The 18,165-nt window shown below is 35.3% G+C and overlaps 2 protein-coding genes across 3 annotated transcripts; both read left to right on the forward strand.

The window, feature by feature from the left end:
* Window positions 1–1,574: 1,574 nt before the first annotated feature.
* Window positions 1,575–4,688, forward strand: LOC149404637 (Plant VAMP (vesicle-associated membrane protein) family protein). Of its 2 annotated transcripts, XM_089601089.1 has the most exons (8): window positions 1,575–1,718; window positions 1,816–1,962; window positions 2,497–2,567; window positions 2,682–2,763; window positions 2,951–3,066; window positions 3,174–3,317; window positions 3,639–3,713; window positions 4,321–4,688. In XM_089601089.1, exons 2-8 carry the CDS (start codon window positions 1,863–1,865, stop codon window positions 4,453–4,455), a joined length of 723 nt encoding a protein of 240 aa, XP_089457215.1. In that variant the 5' UTR covers window positions 1,575–1,718; window positions 1,816–1,862; the 3' UTR covers window positions 4,456–4,688. The 2 variants fall into 2 exon arrangements, with proteins under 2 accessions (XP_089457215.1, XP_089457206.1); XM_089601080.1 differs by having other exon boundaries at window positions 1,583–1,962.
* Window positions 4,689–12,270: 7,582 nt separating this feature from the next.
* LOC149404638 (Protein kinase superfamily protein) lies at window positions 12,271–17,588 on the forward strand. Its single transcript, XM_089606823.1, has 15 exons — window positions 12,271–12,728; window positions 12,819–12,868; window positions 13,231–14,136; window positions 14,249–14,315; window positions 14,418–14,480; window positions 14,893–14,956; window positions 15,035–15,128; window positions 15,318–15,401; window positions 15,480–15,569; window positions 15,694–15,727; window positions 16,017–16,466; window positions 16,543–16,604; window positions 16,686–16,795; window positions 16,882–16,969; window positions 17,038–17,588. The coding sequence occupies exons 1-15, from the start codon at window positions 12,344–12,346 to the stop codon at window positions 17,350–17,352; spliced, it is 2,862 nt and encodes a 953-aa protein (XP_089462949.1). The 5' UTR covers window positions 12,271–12,343; the 3' UTR covers window positions 17,353–17,588.
* Window positions 17,589–18,165: the final 577 nt, after the last annotated feature.

The following is an 18,165-nucleotide window of genomic DNA, read 5'->3' on the forward strand; positions in this document are numbered from 1 at the left end:
TTCAAAGAACGTCCAGACAACAGACCTCGCTCGACGTCGTGGTGCTTGTGATTGTTGAGGTGCTTGTTGTTGTTGTTGTTGTTGCGGTGGTTGTTGTTGTTGTTGAGGTGGTTGTTGTTGTTGTTGTTGTTCTTGTCGGGCACGTCGTTGTCGTCTTTGTCGGGTATCCTCTTGTTGCTCACGTTGTCGAGGTCGTGGAACTTGAGTTCGAGGCTGAGGTGGTGGTGGTGGGACGTCTTCTTCTTCATCTTCCTCCTCCTCGTCATCATGCTGTTCATTTGGATCTTGGGTTTCGTCGTCGTCTTCTTCTTCATTTGGATTTTGGGATTCACGATAATGTTGCTCGAACACTTGAAACTCTTGAAAAGCGACTTCGGATGGCGGTATTTGTGCTTGGTATGCTTGCTCGGGATCCATTTGAGGATAATATGGCATTTGTGTGTTTGGAATTTCGGAGAAATCCGAGTGGTGGAAAGTAGGAGCAACATAATTTGGATCAAATGAGTATTGAGTGTTTGGGTCGGGGGCGTTTTGAGACAAGTGCAACCAATTTTCTTCAAAACGGTGCATTCTTTCACCTCGGGAAGCTCTTCCCCTTCGACCCCCTCGGTTGTGGGATGAAGATGCCATGATAAAATATAAGCGTATGAGACTAAAAACGAGAGAAATTGAGAGAATTCGAGATTGAAATTGAGAGAGAGTTGAGAGAAATTGAGAGAATTCGAGATGATGTGAGAGAGAGTTGTGAGAAAAATGAATGAGTTAGGGGGGTATTTATAGATTTTTGAGATAAGTAGGTAAAAAATAGAAATTTTTTTTTTCACCCGAGCCCCCAACGGCTATATTTCCAACAGCCATATCCTCAACGACTCTATTTTTTCGACCGTTGGATCTTTGATCCAACGGCCGAGATCAAAAGGCAACGGCCATATTGGCTAGCGGGACTAACGGGACTCCCGTTTCCCGTTAAGCACAGTAACGGGAGCGGGAGTCCCGTCCATTACCAGTAACGGGAGTCCCGCTCCCGTTACTGTGCCTAACGGTAGCGGGGATTCCGTCCCGTCCTGCTACCGTTAGGCCAGGTTTAATTACAGCTATTAAGTAATTTGACGGGGAACTAACCAATGAAAAAAAAAAAGTATGGCTTTCTTTTTCTTTTATTTGTTCTTTTTTTTTATATATTTGTTTCTTTTAAGAGATCGAGAGCAGAAATCTATGAATATTAAATTGAGAGCCAACCCAATCCACAACTTCTGTACTTGGATAAAGGGACAAGTGTATTTTAAAATGTTACACTCCCATAATGAAATAAAAACACAAAACTGAACCCAAAAATAAAAAATAAAAACTTTGGGTTCAGTTTTGTGTTTTTATTTCATTATGGGAGTGTAATAAAAAGGGCGACACATCGACATATCATAAAAACGACACGAGGTTGGGTCCCACATCCAGTCTGGTACAGTGAAAAAACTCAGAAACTTTAGAATCGGGCTTCAAAACATTCTCCGACTGCCACGTGGCAACTCTGTCTTCTTCTTTTCCTTTTATTACTTTCCCGTACTCTTCTCTTCTCTTTCCAACTCCATAACCGTAACCATGACCATTACCCACCGCAACCTTCTCTGATCCAACACAACTCTAAAAATAAATTACTTTGCCAAAAAGAAAAAAGAAAAAAAAAAACAGCTTCTCTCTCTCTCTCGGCTTATTACGTTTATGTCTGTCTTTTTTTCTCTCTCTTTCTTTCTATGTTATGTTGTAAGAGACAGAGATTTTGTTTTTGTTTGTGATGTGATTTGATGTGCAATTAAGCAGGAATTGGTTGATGAGGCTTTGGAGATAGCTACTAATTCGTTATAACGATGACTGCTTCGCTTGGAAATAATAATATTAATAATAATGATACTAATATCAACGGCCAACAGTTGATCTCTGTTCATCCTGACGAGCTCAACTTCATATGTAATATTACTTTCCCTTTCCCCCTTTTTTTTTTTTTTTTTATCTCGCTATGCATTCGGATTACGAACATTGTTTTTGTGCAGAGGATGATTTTTTTATTTGATTTTTATTTTATATAAATTTAAAGGTGATCTTAAAAAAATAATAAGACGCAATAAAAATTATGAAATGCGTATATGGATTAGAATTGAACTTTAAAAACAAATAATAATGATCGTATGTTGAGCCTGAAGGAATTGATGGAGATGGCCTCTGAAGGGATATTGTGGATCGTTTGATTTAATTCGTTTTGATATTGCTTCTTTCATGGTGTGGCTGAGGAAGTTTAATATGAAGAGTTTTAGAAGATCATTCCAATTTGCCTTGTTTTGTATAGAAAAATGTTTGAAAAAATCAGTCATGTATTGATAGTTGTCCGTTTGGAATAATTTACTTTACTTTCTAGATGAGATTGAATAATTTGTTACAAGAATTCTGTAACAAAACATTATTACAGATATAATAAACACTAATTCATATGATTTATGTGATCAGTTGAGCTTGAGAAGCAAAGTTTTTGTGATCTCAAAGTCGTCAACAATACAGAACACCATGTCGCATTTAAGGTACGTACATTCAAATATTCATCACACACCATTAAAAAAAAAAAACTCAATGAATCTTCAAAGTCTTTTTTTTTTTTTTTTACTAATACAAACTATTTTCCGTGGTTTAATCAGGTCAAAACAACATCGCCGAAGAAGTACTTTGTCCGACCGAACACCGGTGTTTTGCAGCCTTGGGACTCATGCATCATCAGAGGTGATACATTTGTTTTAGTCCCCTTGTTATTTATTACAAAAAAAAAAAACAAAAAAAAAATTGCATCATCAGAGGTGATAAATTTGTTCAAGTCCCCTTGTTATTTATTACAAAAAAAAAAAAAACAAAAAAAAAAATTCAAACCATGAACATTGGACTAAAAAAAATTAATTTTCTAAATAATCAGTGAGCCTCCAAGCGCAGAGAGAGTGCCCTCCGGACTTTCAGTGCAAGGACAAATTTCTGTTGCAGAGCACAAGAGTCGCTCCCGATATAGACGTCGATGACCTTCCACAAGATACAGTAAATTATTCTTCTACTCATTTTATTTTTATTTTTTTGCAACAACATTTAAACACTAAACTCATAACGGGTATACTTCGGTTGACAATTTAATTTTTTTGAGGCAGTTTATTAAGGATGGTGGACGGGCTGTAGAGGAGTGCAAGCTCAGAGTCGTATACACTTCTCCGTTATCGGCTCAACCAAACTCTGCCGATGATTTATTCAAGCCTTCTATGCGAAGCCCTGCTCGTGTCCTCGACGCAAGCTCAGTGAGTTCGATATCTTTGTAATTTTGGTCTCGACTCGGATTCACTATGATACCGACTACTTAGGGACTGATCATTGATAAGCAGATTATAGCTTTACCAATATATAGTGTCACGTTTGGTAGAAATAACATTAACTCAACTTTTCGACAATGATCCACGAAAAACTTGTCCTAAGTTGCTAGTTTACTAGAGAATTGAGAATCTTGGCTATTTTTGTTTGAATGCTGGGTGATATGGTTATTTTATGATATTTCTCGAGTAAGTTAAAGAAAGATTTTTTTTTATTAAAAGTTAGGTTATAATGTTTTTGTTGCTCTGTAGTCTCAAGAAGTACAACAGTTGAAAGAAGAAAGAGATATGATTGTAAGGAAATCCCAGCAACTTCAGCTGGAACTGGTAAGCTATTATATTATCGTTCTTCGTCTCACTAGTACTTCATTGTTTGTTACGTCTTCATATGAATAAAGAATTATTTGATGGTTTTAAATAAGTTGAGAAATAAGGTCGGAAATAATCGTCTAGTGGGTGATGGCTTAGCTTGTGTAAGGCTGAGCTCTTTCGGGAGAGTATCTTTTGTCATCTAATATTATTTTGTTGTTTCAAAAATATTATTTGGCATCGTTTTTTTAGCTGAATTTTGAAGGTTCTTATTATCGTCTTGATTATTTTTTTCGCAAGCTAACTCCCTTATTTCAACTTTGTTTTTGATCCACCTTCCATTAGTACACAATTTAAATATTACCTTGACTTATTAAGATCAAGGAGAACATCAACGAAATAAGGGGAAAAAAAAAAGTTAGGATAATTAGGAGGGAATTTTGATTAATGTTAGATGAGTAAAGAGAATTCTAACTTTTAAGCATAGGACAATAAGAAAAAGTAATCATTCATGTCAAAGGAAAAAAAAAAAAAAAAACTAGAGCTAGTAAATTATTGTTAAAAAAACATTATGATTTTATGATCTCTTTAATTTGGTTCTAAAGGAACCTTTTTTTTGTTACAGGACTTGCTTAAGAGGAGAAAAGTTAGGAAAGGAGACCCAGGATTCTCCTTGACATTTGCAATATTCGTGGGACTAATTGGACTTATGGTGGGCTTTCTTTTTAGCCTATTGTTGTCTTCACCAACTGCTACATAAAAAGAATTAATTAATTAAAAAAATTCATTTTTAATATTCCTTAAGTTTTAAGTAGACAATTTGTTATGCTCCTTTTTTTTTTTGTTGTTGAATTCATTACAATTTGTAAAAACACTCTTTTACATTTCTGTTGGATGGGAAGTTTGCTCGCTTACCTACTTCAGTCACTTGTATATTGACAAAGTTGTTTAGCTTAAGTTATTGTTACCTTACAGATGACAGATTTAACCTGATATTTCATTTGAGATTCTCAGCGCTTCTCAAATATAATTTGTTTAACAAGAAACTATAACAAAACTACACGGGACAATATTTATAAAAAATAAAAATAAAAAATAAACATAAAAACTATTAGGTGAGATTAATGAAAGAACATATCTATGATCGTAAACTAAAAAGACCGATTGAACAACCAAACAGAGTAAAAAATATATTTTTATATCGTAAACCAACATAAAAAAAAAATTCATACACACAGGGGTGGATCCATAAATTATAAGAAATATCATATAAATTAAACAAAAATTTAGCGATATAAGCCACGTAAACATAAGCGTTTGCGTTTTAGCCAACGTTTTATAAATTTTTCGTAAATAGCCAAAAATTATTGTAAATATTTTGTAAATATATAGTCGTATTTACTAGAAATTTACTCTACGGTTTTTATTATTTTGATAGCGTAAATAGATTTACATGACTATTTACAAAAAAATTAACGAAACGTTGGCTATTTCGAAATTTTTAACGTTTCATATGGCTAGATAACCACTGGACCCTAATTTAAATTTCATAAAAGCAATGTAGAAATTGTCGTATAATACATGATTTAATTAAAATAGAGAGCATCTTAAATCATATCACATAAACCATCTCATTATTGAATTGTATTAAACATCTCAACAGTTTCTTTCTCGATGTTCACAAGCAAACAGTTTGACAAAAAATAATCTTCCATCTTGTTACGATGTGCGGTCTTTACTTTTTTTTTATTGTTAGAAGCTCAGCAATAGCGGTAGAAACTGGAAGTAAAAGAATATGAATTATCATTTTATACGTCAAAATAAATATTTTCTGATTTTCTTGTTTTCACCAACCATTGACATAGATCATAAATCATAGTCAACACAATAAAATCTGGAAGTTTCCCAACTTGATCAAAATGTTGGAGTTCCATATACAACAATTTTATCTCATATTCGCGAAGTCTTTTGAGTAAAATATATGCACAAGTTTACATATATCGTCAACTCTGAGTGATGAATGCATCTTTGGGATATAAAGTTGATATGAGAATCATCAACTCCATTGTGTTATCATTAAATCTGATATTCGATTCATGTAGTTGAGAGTTTATCATTGTATAGAAAATACCCACTTTATAATAATGCTCCACTGTGATTTCATTTTGTTTACGAGTCATTCCCCTTCGTGCAACGTGAAGAGCACTAAAATCACGCGTTTCTATATTCACACTTCCACAAAAAGATCTCACTATTTCAACCATATTTCTCCATCCATCAACTTCTGAAAAGAGTGACTTAGTTTATGGAACAAGTAGCATTGCATATAAAATATCCTGAAATTGAAGCCGCAAAGCATGACAAAGTATTCTAGTAATCTTTAAAATTTCTCTCATCGGATACATAATGAAGACAAAATAATACAAATTGTCTCATAAACAAAACCTACTTCACCACGTTGGTTATGACCAGTTCTATCAGCGATGATGTTCAATAACACTTCGCATGTTCGCCAAACATCTTGATCAAACTAGAAATTGGTTTACACTCATAAGTCCAACGAGTATCACCTCACCTTTGCAAAGAACCTATTTGATTAAGGCATTTTCCCCTTTCAAGCTAATCAATATAAAGTAAATAAGAAATATTTGAAGCATAAGAATCTTTAAGTTGGTCATTGTGCTAACATGATGCACTAACAATATTGACTGAAACTATACGCTTGGTAAAGAAGTGACACAAATGATAAGTTTCATTGGACGCCGCAACTAATGATAATTGCAAGCCACGCACACAAAACAATGAATACAATAAGGATATAAACATTGATTTGAAACTAAGCTTGCAAACCATTTGACTATCCACATGTCACTTGCACCACCATAACCTTGCCCCCGTATAAATTGAACTTCGAGATTATAAAGAGAGAGCATGAAGAAAATACCATATTTCAAAGGTGGTGCTTGAATAACCCAAAAATGGCTATTTTGTGAAGCCATCCATGCCAACAAATATCAATACAAGTGATATTTGCTTCCTTTTATATTCACTCTAGCTTCATTCACAATTATAAAACACTTCACACAACCAATCTCTTCCCGAATATATTGTTTTTCTTTACATGCCAATAAGTGCAATATTTGCTTTTGTATCTCTGGTGATGTATATGAAGCATTTCGTGGAGTTTTATACAAAATATTTGCTAGAACATCATTTAAAGTTGCATAATATCTCAATAATTCTATAACGTTTCCACAATTTCTTTATGCGATAAAATCACCATTATATTTAAATGCACATGTCTGGTATGCCAGCCACTTAGCTACTTCAACGGAAGTTTTCAGGAGAAGTCTAGTCCCGTCCCCTCCTTCTAGTGTCAAAATATTATCACCGTAAATCGGACAACGATTTAAGACTTCGGACAATTCGACCCAATGCCGGACAAGTGACCGCACCCGAGCAAAGTATGAGAAACTCGTAAGTCATGAGAGTCGCTATTCTAGCTCAAGAACATTCTTCGTTCGTCGAGGAGATCTGAGAATAAGAAGAAGAGAAAGCGAGCTAGAAGGGCGCAGAGTTAGTGCCACTGGCGGATGCTCCGACGCTCAAAATTAGTCTGATTGCTATGCTTGAGGTGGGGTACCGATATTCATGGAGAATATTTAGGGGATTTGTGGCTCGATTAGAGGAAACCGCATGACGAGGGTCCTCGGCAACGTTTTAGGACTCTAGAATCGAGTATACAGTTTATCTTCATGGGATGCGTCACGTGCACCCATGACATGGCGCGACCTGCCTCAAGCGTCCATATGGCCCGTTTTGGATGGGGTTTGAACTCTTTTGGGCTTTGATGGACTTTTTTGTGACTCGGTCCACTGGACTTTTTGACAGGGGATTCGTCGCAAGTAGCGATGAATTTAATGTTTTGGGTTTTTCGAAAACGGCTGACGACGTATATATATATATATATATATATATATATATATATATATATATGTATATAATGATAATAATAAAAAATAATAGTAATGATTGTTATAGTAAAATATAGCTAGTATTGATAGCTTTTACATTTAAAGTGGATGATCTACGGAACATCACTTGATATATTTACAATTCTGATGATTTATGGAGATCTGCACCAATAAATTTAATGATTTATTGATATGTTGGTCAATAAATCTAATAGTTTATTTACATGTTTGTAAATCCTGTAATATTTTGATGTATTAATAATAAAAAAAATATTGGCAAAGATGTCAATAAATATTCAAAGAAAAATATGAAAATCTTTAAAGATTTATTAAGATCTAGAAAATTTATTGACAAAGATGTCAATAAATCTTCGAATGAATTCCTAGTTTTAACAATTTTTTTCTAGATTACAAAAAAAAAAAAACCTTAGAAAAACACCTCATATGCTTTTTTTTTTTAAATTTCATAGACCACATAGTTAACGCCGTGAGCATTTAGTAGTTAAAAAAAACATATTATCACAGAGAGAGAGAGAGAGAGGTAATGAAGGAATATATTTTAAATGAAACAATTGAGATTATTTTTGCACCAAACCATCACTTTCTCCTATGAGTATTCATAGTTTTGGATTAAATTGAATTTAATGAATTTTGGTCCATAATCATTGAGATGATCATACTTGTTGTACTATCTCATCTAATTTTGACCTAAGATCTCGTTTGAGCCTAGGAATCTCTTTTTGGCCTATAATCTTATTTTGATCTAGGATCTCATTTTGGCCTAAGATATGCTTTAGGCCTAAGGTCTCCTTTCGGCCTAATTCTCATTTTGGTTAGTGGGTCGAGCTTACATACTTCGTTTGTGGGCCCGAATCTTCTGACTGTGTGATTGAACTCTGAGTTTAGGCCCTTATTGTCATTTTTTAATAGGAGTGTCACAAAAAATAACACTGTAAGACTATCTTCAATTATTCATGTAATGAGGAGGAGTAGGTCTTGCTTCATATATATATATATATATATATATATATATATATATATATATATATATATATATATATATATATATAGTTCAAGCAAAAACATTGTCAAAATCGTATCAAATGGAGTTATATTAATGGACAATATAGTATGATATATTTTTATGAATATTCTACATAAATATTTTTATATATAACTTTGTATTTTATTTCTTTTTAATCAAATACTTAAGTTTTTAAAGATTATTATTTCCTTCAAGAATTAGAAGAAATCATTTTAAAACAAAGTTATAAAAAATGTTAAAAATAAATTTTATAGTACTCCAATTTTTATTATTTAATTTTGACTCGATAAAAATGTCGTAAAATAACAAAAAAAAAACTATGTTTTAGGATAGACAAATATTTAAAGAAAATCGAAATTCTTCAGCAAAAACTTCTTAGACTAATGGTATTGTGATTTCAAAATAATTTTTTTTTTAGGAAAATAATTATTTAAGAAAATTTATCGCCTACGAAACTGAAAACATACATATATAGAATAAATAATTTATTAATTTTATAATGAAAATAACTAATTAAATTACAATCTAATGATAGAAACAACTGATAAAAGGCAAACTTTTTATTGTGAGAGTAAGATTGTGGCTTCATAATATTCTTTTTAGATTATATAATAAATTGTAAATATCTGTTTAGGGTGTTGCATTTTATTAGAAATGTAATTTTTTATGCTAAAAGTTATATACAGTAAAGGATTTTTTGTATGAACTAGCAATTTCAAACTTAATATTTAGCAAAATGGTCAAGATTTCACAAGTTGATGTATTTTAGCCACTTATAATGTAAAATTACTAATATACCCTTAATTATTTTCAAAATAATTAATCTAAGTTTCCAAAATTTTAATCCACTACACTTTCTGTATTAATCCACTATTCGATAAACCAGAAGAAGAATATGTCAAAAAATTAATATTGTTTTCAACAAATTTAATCTACTATTCAATAAACCAGAAGTAGAAAGAGAAGAAAAAGAAGAAGATGAAGAAAAATTTAATCCTGCTTTCACAAAATTTAATCCACTCTTCAATAAATCAGAATAAGAAAAAGAAGATGTCAAAAAATTTAATCCCGCTTTCAAAAAATTTAATCCACTGTTCGATAAACCAGAAGAAGAAAAAGAAGAAGAAGATGGTGGTGATGACAGCGATTTCGAATCCGATCAGTCCAAAGTCAACTCTGTCATCCAGATCGCCATGGCTCGCCTCGAAGACGAGTTATGCAACATCCTTCACGTTTACACCGCTCCGATCAAGTCTGAATCCCTCTTTTCCGACGAAGAATCATGCTCCGTCATCGCCGTCGTGGACGATGAGATAGAGGCTGATGAAATTTTCCGGCGTGGAGACTCCGACGGAAGCTACCGATCGATGAGCAGTATTTACTATTCGCGAGGTCGATCCGAGCAGATAGGGCTTCGGTGAGATTCATCTTTGTGAGTGAGAAGCGGCTTTGCGATCTGATCTTCGACAGAGTCGGAGCCGTAGACGACGCTTGCTTCATGGAGACGATGAAATGATCGGCGATCCAGCTCTTCAACTTCGCGGAGGCGATCAGCATCAGCCGCCGATCTTCAGAGAAGCTCTTCAAGATCTTCGACCTCCACGATCAGCAATTAGCTTTTTTTTTTCGATTGAAGTGTATGCGTTTCTTTGTGTGTTAGTGGGGGGTTTTGTCAAATTTTGGTTATTTTGTCTCAACTTTATAAAAGTTTGGTTATTTTGCTAAACTCAAACTTTAAAACGGTTAGATTGCTGCATTGCTCTAAAGTAAATAGTTTGAAGAGATTTTGATGAAAATAGTTACGTAAAGCTAAAAAAAAATTAACCGGGGGTTCGTGGCTACTTGCGCTGAAAAGAATTGCCTGTTGTGTGTAAATATTTTCTTTTGAAATGACTAATGGGAAATATTATCCAAATTAAATCAAATATTTGGTTACTAAAATTTTACATGATAAAAAAATGGCACATAAAAAGTTATTTGTTGGGTCCCACAATAGTCAAGCATGCCGAGCATTACAAAGAAACACAGGTTATGAGTTATGACTCATATAATCCTATTTTGAAAATGGTATTTTCATAATTTTCTTTAAGAAGCCTCATTTTTGGAAAATTTCAATTGGTTTATGAGATTTTTTGCTTATGGACATATATTTCGAAAATGATATTTTCAAAATTTTAGTTTTAAAGCGTTATCTCCGTTATCTTCGATGCCTCGGTATCTGAGAAGGAAAGCCTCTTAAATTATTTCAATATTTTTTAGAATTTTTAAGTTGTTCCATGAGCAACTTGCTTATCTATATGTATATGTTATCTATCCATGTCGCTTTACATATCCCAAAAATTGAAGTCGTTGAATATTTCACCTACCAGTACCGATCCCAACACGAAACTATTGTTTGCCACTCTCCATAAGAAGAACTTAGTTCTTTTATGTCACAGGCTGATTAATTTCACTCGATAGATAGTCGGGACGTGCGGCACTTGCGGTGATTCGCTAGCAAGTCAGCATACTGGATGTCTACAAAACAACATAAGATAATGATCAGTCACATAATAACATTGAAACGAGCTATTTGGACCACATCATTCACACACGAACATATCAACAAGCATACGAGTAAACAAGCCAAAAATCAAACAGTCATTCATAGGGACCCGGCACGGCAGTCACGGATATCAAACGGGAAGTTACACGACAAGTTTGATATCCCCGGTAGTGGACTAAGGATCCTTGGGCTAGTTCCTCTCTTGTCCTTCCACCACCCTCCCCTAAAAAAGGAAAACGAATATTTGACAAAGTGACTCGAGTAAACATTAAACAGGTTGATGAACCATATAAAATCCCCAGGGACTTTTGTGCAAATATTTTATAGAGAGCGATCCCTAACATTTTACGAGTCTCCAAATCCCACAAGTTCTTCCACATGACATCATTCAGTTGAAAGGCATCTCCTCTAATATGAATTAGTGCCGAGTTTGCACTTAAGTATATTAATTAATATTATTTGTAAAAATAAAATGTTAAAATTGGAATGCATTTTTCGAATTAATTTTAGCATAAAAAAATAGGCTATTTTGTTAGAAAACATTAAAATAGTGTTTTGTCAAACCATAAAAAATTGTTTGAGATTATTTTTATTATAAATAAAACTGTAAACAATAATCAAAATTCGATAACCCACAAATATTAAAAAAAAAATCTATAAACATAAAAAAATTACCGTTTAAAACGTGAAAAATATTATTTTGACATATTATTTTCGCGATAAGTTTAAGAAAAGACATGCACTTTCGATAATTTTTCTTGATAATTTATTATCATTTTTTTGTTTAAGAAAATAATAAATTCCAGATTTGAGAAGTGATTTTTTTTTTTTTTTTTTTAACTTGTAAAATTCAAGCCAAGAGTGGCAACTCCAAAACGACATGTCGTATTGTAGCTACGAAGCTAGAATAGGCGCGAATCTCAATCTAAAAAAATGATAAAATTGTATCCAAATCTCAGCACGTGCCAATCGAGACTCATTTTCCCGCTTCTATCTCCCGCTGCTCCGAAATCCCCAAACACAGTCTCTCTTTCTCTCTCTCCATCCCTCACACACTCTCTCTGTCATCCAACTTCGCGACTCCATGGAAACTCGATCCACAAGTTCGCACCTGATCTCGGCGACGACACCGGACCACCGCAGGGCCAACCACATTCTTTCGCTCCTCCTCTCCCTCCGTCGGCCAGCCCGTCCGCCGGAGCTCGCCGCCGGATGCTCTCTATTCCCTGCCTCGCCGGAGCTCATCCTGTACCTCTGTTCGATCCCCAACTCTCCGATCACTTTGACTGCCGATCTCCTCGTCGTTCCCTCGGCGGTCGCCGTCAGAGGTTTCGCAGAGTCTGTGGCGAGTTCAGATTTCGTTGACGCGGTTTTGATGCCGTTGGGGAAGAGGAAGCGAAATCTGGTTGTTTCAGATTGTGAATTCGAGCTTCCGAGGAAAAGGAGACTGTTTTTTAGCTCTGAAGAAGGTAGAAAGTTTTTTGTCTGCTTTTTTCACCCTATTAAGTTCATTTTGTAGCGAGTATTACTTATTCAATTCCGATTTTGTTTTGTTTCAGCGAATGAAGAAAATCAAGCCCAATCAGGCTTTCAGTGTACTTCTCAGTTGGTAACTCTCTCTCTCTCTCCAGTTTGTTTTTCGGTTTTGAAATATGATGTCTATGTTTTAGTGGTTCATTTTGGTAGAACGAACTTAGTTTAAAGAATGGAACTCATTTTTGTTTACCTGGCCCGAACTATTAAAGCTAATTTGAGTACTCAACTCATTTAAACACGGCAATTCTTCAAATGCTCTTTTTTCATACATTTTATTTTATTTTGGAAATTGGCAGATAGAGAAATTGATGTTCTGTCAAACATTTAGAAGGATTCTAATTCAGACACTAGTGATATGCAAATGATAAAATTTTGTATAACCGCTGTTACTCAGATGAGTTGAATCGCTGTTGCTAAGTCAGATGAGTTGTGCAGGTACATTTTGATGCCACTGAATGTGATGACCGAAGCATAAATAGAGTACGATTTCACATCGAACAGATGGTAAATGGCTTGCTATTTGCTGCCTCTTTATCTGGAAAATCCAGTTCTAGACAAGTTGGTTGTCCATTAACAAATGATAGGTTTATGGAAGGTGAAACAAGTATGTCAATGCTAAGTAATGCTAACAAAGGCATAATGGAATGTGAACCTGATCCAGAATCAGCTGTAATTATCGGTAGATTGAACAATTTACCCTTGCCTGGAAGAGCTTCAGAAGATGGGATGTGTATGGAAGCTAGATCAACTTTCAAGCCTAGGTTTTGCGTGGATAGTCCTGAAGAGCAAAGGATTTCTCAGTTGGGGGACAGGAATCTTGTTGGAAAGCACATAGATCCAAGTATCAAGATAACTGAAGAGGAAATAGCTATTGAAGACCAGGAGAGGGAAAATTCAGCGACTTCTTGGAAGATCGTGGGAGGAGGAACAGATGTTTTCTTACCACCGAGTGACAATGTTTTTCCAGGTGTACCGAACTGTGATGAAGAACCGGAAATGGTGATATCTGAAAGTAGTGAACTCAGAGACGCTTGTAAAGAGAAAATGGACAGACTTTTAGGAACAAGAGCTCTCCCTCAAACTGATAAGGTCTCTATTTCCCATAAGCATTCACTAAAAAGCTCGGCCAAAATAAAGAATTTTCACATGAATGCGACGTCGCCAAGGATGAAAGAGCTTTGCAAGTCCTTAGATATTTTAAAGGCTATTGACAGCAAAGAAAAGCACCGGTCCAAAGGAGATCGCAAAGTAAGCGACAAGAATAAAAGGTTAAAAGGAAAAAACGATGGGGAATTACATATGAGAGAAAGTAAGAGAACGTCTACCTCTATTGCTACAAAGGTATGCTTCCCTTAATTGAATGAAAACATGTCCATTAAAAGGCCTAGTGCCCGAATTTGTTGCTGGTTAAGCTGTCATTGCAACGGGCTGTAATAAGGTTATCGCATTGTAGGAGCAAGCGAAGCAAGCAATATTTCCGAAGTTTGAATCTTACGTTGTTGAAGAGGAAGAAGGATCAGGTTTCAAGTTCTGCTTATATATGAAGTTTTACACTGCGTTATTACCAAAATTTCTGTTGTAAATGTAGTTACTGTTTTCATCTCTAACACCCACATATGCAGGTGGCTATGGTACTGTTTACAGGGCAAGGAGAAAGAATGACGGCACTACTGTGGCTATCAAGTGTAAGTGAAGGCAAACTTTAAATTTCACCGTGTTTCATTTACCCAGCTTGTTCGAATTGTGATTAAGCACTTAACGAATTGAGCTGCTCCGAAAACAAAGTTCATATGTGTGTGTGTGTGTGTGCGCGCGCGTGTGTGTGTGTGTGTGAACTTTCAATATTGGAACAGGTCTGGAGCCAATTGAACTTGTCGTAAGTCATGAACATATAACTATGGACAAGAGGATGTTGTCATCAGCACCATTTTTTAAATTGGGATTAAACGGATTAGATAGCAAGTTGAGATCCTTGATATCTGTACTTCATGTCTAATCTACCCGTACGAAATTCATAATATAGATTGCAAACGACTATGCATAATTAGTATATGATACTCTTCTTCATCTTTTATTTTGCACATTAATTTTATGCAGATCCTCATGCTAAGGCGCATAAACACCATGTTTACAACGAACAGAGAATGCTGGAGAGGTTTGGGTAAGGATCTTCATAAGCCTTGTGTTGTTTTTGGAGCCAGGTTTTGAATAGCAAGACTAATGGTTTCAAATTATACAGGGGTAAAAACTTTATAATAAAATATGAGGGCTGCATTCAAAGTGGAGACACCGATTGCTTTGTCTTAGAGCATGTCGAGCATGATAGACCTGAGGTAATGTTCAAACATTCTATCATTTTTGATAAACTGTGGGCCCTGGAAGTTTGACCGGGAGACTCTCCCAGTGGGTCTGAGTTTTTGAGTTTACAGGGGATTGAACATGCGACCGTGCGCCAATTTTCAAACACTTTATTCAATCATCTTTCTTTTATGTATTTGTTTTGATGTAGCTTTTTCTCTCAGGTATTGAAGAAAGAAATAGATATCGGTCAGCTTCGGTGGTATGGTTATTGCATGTTCAGAGCTCTTGCTAGTCTTCATAAACAGGTCAAAAGAATCGTCTCTGTTTATTACATTAAGATGAACAAGAGATTCTAAAAAAATCTCTTTATTCTGTTTATGCAGGGAATAGTTCATAGGGATGTTAAACCTGGGAATTTCCTTTTCTCTCGCAAGGCTAGTAAAGGTTACCTAATCGACTTCAACCTTGCAATGGTTAGTCATATGTCCGTGCTACTTAAAATGCCTGTCTAGTTTTTGCTAACTAGCTCGTTATTTATTCCCTGTGAACAAAAAAAGTCTGTTGCTCATTGAAACCCGTGTTTAATGTCTTTGGCAGGATTTGATTCAGAACAGCAGAAACCAGAATGATGGTAAGTCTTCATCTCCACTGCTGAATTTTGATTCTATATAAGGTTACCAAGTTTGCAGCTACAAGGCTTTTGGTTACCAGTTGGAACTTCTGTAAAATATGTTCCTTTGTCTGATCTCGTTGAGATGAACTTTTCTTTCTACGAGCCTCAACTGCTAGACACGCATCATATAATTTCAAAGAAAAGCAATTGGGCATCTGATAATTCTCTACTGTTTATTTCCAAGTGTTATCCCACGAGTGTATGATTATTGGACAGGAATTGATCGAAAAATCATGAATTTTCACAGGAAAATCAAAGGAACGCCATGAGATGCAAAATAATGATGTTAAACAAAAGTGTTCTCAAACCAAAGATCGGAAGTTGCCAAATCCATCTTTAGAAGCCACTAATCCGACAACAACAGACCCGAAGAATCTGAGAAGAAAGGCTCTGGCACAAACGAATACCCGTAATAATGATACCGGGAGCTGGAACGTGAACAAAAGCCAAGGCGCCGATGGGTCAGGCATAACGTCTGGCGAGAGGATGAGAGAGCCATTTCCGTGCCAAGGAAGGAAGGAGCTCCTCAGCCTGGTTCAGAAAGCGAGGCAGAGTCAAAACCACGAGGCGTCGAAGAGCATTCTATCGCCTATGAGAAAGAGAGTTGTGGCTCCGTCACAAAACATCGATGCGCTTCGTTATCTCACTCCAATGCCCGTTGTCGGGACTGGCATTCCTCTCGACTTTATTAACAAAGGTACGTCTTGTGTACCGTTCTTTTGGATATTGTAAATGTCCTTGGTTGGTCTTAAGATGGGATTTTCAACTTTCAGGTAACGGAAAAGCGAAAAGAGACGGTCCTTGTGCTGGAACCAAAGGCTTCCGGGCACCAGAGGTGAGACTTATATCAACATTATAGAATCAAAGAATAAAGAGATATTTCATTGCAAGTCTCTCACACCTATAGTATTTTCAGGTCTTACTGAGATCCCTTTTTCAAGGCCCCAAGGTTGATCTCTGGTCTGCCGGTGTCACTCTACTCTATCTTGTGATCGGCAGAACACCTTTTTTCGGGGACCCCGAACAGTAAGTTGATTTAATTTGATATTTCTCTTCAACGGGTTATCATCAAATCCACGTTTTTCTTTACACAACATTACGTACGTTCTCAGAAACATGAAAGACATAGCCAAGTTGAGAGGCAGCGAAGATCTCTGGGAGGTCGCCAAGCTACACAATCGCGAGTCCTCGTTTCCAAAGGTATTTGGCTAATCGCTACTCATTTTTTGCAAATCCGTTGGACTAACGTAACATCGTTTATAATACAGGATTTGTACAAAACCGAGTCACTGCCGTATAAAAATCTGTTGGACTGGTGTGGGACAAACACAAAGAGACCCGATTTCTTAAAGGAAATGCCTCGGTCGCTTGCTGATCTCGTCGAAAAATGCTTGACGGTGAACCCGAGACGGAGGATCACTGCAGAGGAAGCTCTTAACCATGATTTTTTCACTCCGTGCCACGAAGCTCTGAAAAGACAGAGGCTTCAGAGGCAAGTGCTTGGTCAAGAAGCCGAAAATAGTTCTTCATTACGCGGTAAAACTGTCCTGCAAGCCTCTAAAACTTCTCAAGTAAAACAATGAATGTAAAAGCTTTTACCCTCATATCTTGAACTGTCCTATAATCATCATTTTTTTAGTAGTAGATTTGTTGCCTGGTTAGCCTTGTTATTTGTAAATTGCGAAAATATTGTAGTGTGCATGAATCAAAGGAGTGTAAGTGCGTACACGAAGAGGGGGTTTTTTTTTTGTCTCGGTTAGTATAAGATCAACCTTATGATAAGTTTACAATCGAATGAAATAATAAGATCAGATCAGTATAACAACTTATAAACGAGTATCAACAAACTTTGGAACTTTTGCGAATTTTCAGACGCAAGAAAAAAAAATTGGGTTAGTTGGGAAACGTTGGGTAACAAATTAAGGATATTAATGGAATTTTTCATAACACCTTTTATTATTCACGATCCATAAATTTTAGGACGATGAAACTGATATTTAATCATTTGAGAAGAATTATATCATGCTCTGGGAAGAACGCTCGTTGACATCTACGCGTAAGAGTTATCGGTGACCTTGTATACGAAAAATGTCAAGAGAAATAGCTTGAGATTCAGACTGATATGTCATTTCTGGTTGAAAGAATATGGGCTCGTGTCCAAGCATTAAAAGTTTAAAATATCACCGCCGATTAAAAAAATTGAGGGTCTGATTTAAGATATCAATGAAGATATCGATAAGTGTTTTATAATTAATAAAAGCATAGCTATTGATTTATTGATAAAATTTTCGAAGATACAAATTATACACATAAAATATCTTGTAACTAATCATTCCACATAATTTATTTTAAAATTTCTAACACAAGTTTCATTTTATTAAAAAAATAGTTAACTA

The sequence above is a fragment of the Urtica dioica genome, chromosome 2 (assembly GCF_054948205.1).
Source record: "Urtica dioica subsp. dioica isolate 48M chromosome 2, U.dioica_male_clone48M_v1_H2, whole genome shotgun sequence".
In the NCBI taxonomy this organism is placed as follows: domain Eukaryota; kingdom Viridiplantae; phylum Streptophyta; class Magnoliopsida; order Rosales; family Urticaceae; genus Urtica; species Urtica dioica.

Coding starts and splice junctions, on each gene's coding strand:
- LOC149404637 (XM_089601089.1), top strand. CDS start 1,863: ATGACTGCTTCGCTTGGAAATAATAATATTAATAATAATGATACTAAT. Junction 2,764..2,950: donor GGACTCATGCATCATCAGAG/GTGATACATTTG, acceptor CTAAATAATCAG/TGAGCCTCCAAGCGCAGAGA. Junction 3,714..4,320: donor AGCAACTTCAGCTGGAACTG/GTAAGCTATTAT, acceptor TTTTTGTTACAG/GACTTGCTTAAGAGGAGAAA.
- LOC149404638 (XM_089606823.1), top strand. CDS start 12,344: ATGGAAACTCGATCCACAAGTTCGCACCTGATCTCGGCGACGACACCG. Junction 14,316..14,417: donor TGAAGAGGAAGAAGGATCAG/GTTTCAAGTTCT, acceptor CCACATATGCAG/GTGGCTATGGTACTGTTTAC. Junction 16,467..16,542: donor TCTCGACTTTATTAACAAAG/GTACGTCTTGTG, acceptor TTCAACTTTCAG/GTAACGGAAAAGCGAAAAGA.